Source organism: Emys orbicularis, chromosome 12 (assembly GCF_028017835.1).
Source record: "Emys orbicularis isolate rEmyOrb1 chromosome 12, rEmyOrb1.hap1, whole genome shotgun sequence".
NCBI lineage: Eukaryota > Metazoa > Chordata > Testudines > Emydidae > Emys > Emys orbicularis.
Genome location: NC_088694.1, coordinates 45,213,763 through 45,216,742, shown reverse-complemented (window position 1 = coordinate 45,216,742; position 2,980 = coordinate 45,213,763). Strand labels below are relative to the sequence as shown.

At 42.7% G+C, this 2,980-nt stretch overlaps 1 protein-coding gene across 1 annotated transcript; it reads left to right on the top strand.

The window, feature by feature from the left end:
* The first annotated feature begins 894 nt into the window (after window positions 1-894).
* Window positions 895-1,851, top strand: LOC135886582 (olfactory receptor 5AR1-like). The gene has a single exon (XM_065414340.1). It carries the CDS (start codon window positions 895-897, stop codon window positions 1,849-1,851), a length of 957 nt encoding a protein of 318 aa, XP_065270412.1.
* Window positions 1,852-2,980: the final 1,129 nt, after the last annotated feature.

The following is a 2,980-nucleotide window of genomic DNA, read 5'->3' as shown; positions in this document are numbered from 1 at the left end:
AAATTGATTTGTTCCATCAATTCATAGATTTTAAGGCCAGAAGAGACCTTTACGATCATTTAGTCTGAACTTCTGGGTAGCACATGGCAGAGAACCCCACCCAGTGACTCCCACATCTGTTTAAGCTAGAGCAGATCTTTTAGAAGGACAACCAGTCTGCTTGCTAGGAACTCAGTGACATTCAAAGGAAATGATCCAGCAGGACTGATCCGATGACTCTATTTACAGGTTAATTGTTAATGCTGGTATTTGGATGGGGTGCGTGTGTTGGAGTTGATAAGAAGCTATCTGATAAATCCGTTGACATATCCTTTTGAGTAATTACTGTGGCCTGGGCAGAGATATGCTCTAGTTCAGCTAGAAGTTATTGGGCAGGAGGTCATATTAAATGCTCATCTTGCTCTCTTCTGGCTTTAAGATAGATGAATCGGTGGCTCGAGGGTGACGTTCCACTACCCTGACTCAGGTTGAGTAATGCTCGGACATGGGCATTGTTACACACTCATGAAGGGAATGGGTAAAATCCCCTTCATTCACAGGGAAGTCCCATGGATTTCAATGGGAGAGGGTATCCATGTGGGTTATGAGATTATCAGAATTTTGCGCTATATGGGTGAAGCCCAAAGTCCACTCTCGCGAATCATTATTATATGGGAAATGTAATAATTTTTTGCTTTACTGCAGAAAGGTTAAAATTCACACAGAATTTCTCAAGGATGGTTCAGTATACATTTAACTAGCTTTCCAAGGGTTCTGCCCACTGTTATTAAAACCAATAGAAGCCTTGTGCTCAACTTCATTGAGAATCAATCCACATGGACCTGTTGCCTGCTGCAATCTATCTAGCACCTTCAGTTCTTCTTTAATCTTTATCTCATCACTTTTCCAAAGGAAATGTCATTGGCAGAGCCAGGGAGAGATGCGAACCACACTGCAGTGACGGAATTTATCCTTCTGGGGTTTGGAAGAGGTCCAGGGCTCCAGGTGGTCCCTTTTGTGATGTTCCTGTTGATTTACATAATAACTGTGCTAGGGAACACCATCCTGGTCCTCACCATTACAGCCGACTGTCACCTTCAAACCCCCATGTACTTCCTCCTCATGAACCTGTCACTCTTAGACCTCTGCTACTCCTCCGTCATTGCCCCCAGAGCCACGGTGAGCTTTCTAACAGACACCAAAGCCATTTCCTACAGGGGATGTGCCACCCAATTCTTCTTCTTCGCTCTCTTTGTAAGTACTGAGGCATTCATCCTGACGGCCATGGCATATGATCGATACACTGCCATCTGCAACCCACTCCTGTATCCCACCACCATGTCCAAGCCAGTCTGCATTCAGCTGGTGGTGGGGTCCTATCTCTGTGGCAGCGTGAACGCCATGGTGCAAACGAGTTTCACCTTTACTCTGCGCTTCTGTGGCTCTAATGAGATTGATCATTTCTTCTGTGATGTTCCACCCCTGCTAAACCTCTCATGCACCGACACATACATCAATCAAATGGTGCTGTTTGCCTTATCGGGCGTCATCATAGTGAGCACTGCCCTGATCATTCTTGTCTCTTATGCCTATATCATCTCTGCTGTCCTCCAGACTCGCTGTGCCGGGGGCAGGCACAAGACCTTCTCCACCTGCACCTCCCACATAGTAGCTGTGAGTTTATTTTACGGGACTGTTTCCTTCATGTATGCCCAGCCAAGTTCATTATCTTCCCCAGATCAGAGCAAAGTGGTGTCTGTGTTTTACACTCTGGTCATCCCCATGTTGAATCCCTTCATCTACAGCCTAAGGAACAAGGATGTGAAAGAAGCTTTGAGAAGAACCATAGGCTGCATAATGGTTTTGAAATGAATCTTTTCTATGAATATTGAGCTAAATAATCCTTTGCTATATTGGAAGAACTTATTGGTCAACTAATCTATCTATCTATCTATCTATCTATCTATCTATCTATCTATCTATCTATCTATCTATCTCACGCTCAATACTGTCCTATGACACTAGAAGAATGATTTTTTAAAAACTGTAATAAATCAATCCTCTCCATGTTTATGTTATTTTTCACATTTTTATCTATCTGTTTAGAAATGCACAGATTTGGAAAACTGGATCCAAACACCCTTGAGCCATAGGGAGTGTTTGAAATCTGCATCCAAATTGCTCAACTACTTGATAAATGCTGAACCCAAATTTAGTTGCCTGGCTTAGTGTGTGAGTGTGTGTGTGGTGTCATATCTCCTTTACTCTCTGGCTCCAGTTGCTAAACACCATGCTATTTTCCTAAGGGGCTAAGGTAAGATTTTCAGGAACACTCAATGTTGTAGTCAATGAATATTTTACCTTTGACTTCAATGGGGGCAGATTTAGACCAACAGAAAACACTTTTGAAAATATCATTCTTATGCTGTTTGCCAGAATCTTGGAATGGGTGACAGGGGATGGACACACGATGATTGCCCATTCTGTTCATTCCCTCTGAGGCACCTGGCATTGGCCACTGTCAGAAGACAGGATACTGGACTAAATGGACCTATGGTCTGACGCAGTATGGCCATTCTTACGTTCTTGTTTTCAGTTCTAATTGAAGATCTTTGTTCTCTGTGATGATGATTTTCGAAGTAGCCTAAGAAATCATGGGCCCAATTCCCTTTGTCACTCAATGGCAGATGGGTGCCAAACACCTTTGGGGATATTCACAATTTTTGTCCACAATTTTCAGTTCAAACCCATCTTTGGTTTATAGATTTGTAGATTCCAAGACTAGAAGGGCCAACTGTGATTATCTAGTCTGGCCTCCTGTAAAACATAGGCCATAGAATTTCCCCACAATAAATCCTAGAGATCACCTTTTATAAAAACATCCAATCTTGATTTAAAAATTGTGTAGAAGTCCAGAGGAGAAAGGAACTCTGTCTAGCAGGAAATGAAAAGTGTAACAGAGAGAACAAGCTCATGGGTACAGCTGGTCAAAAGTTTTCAG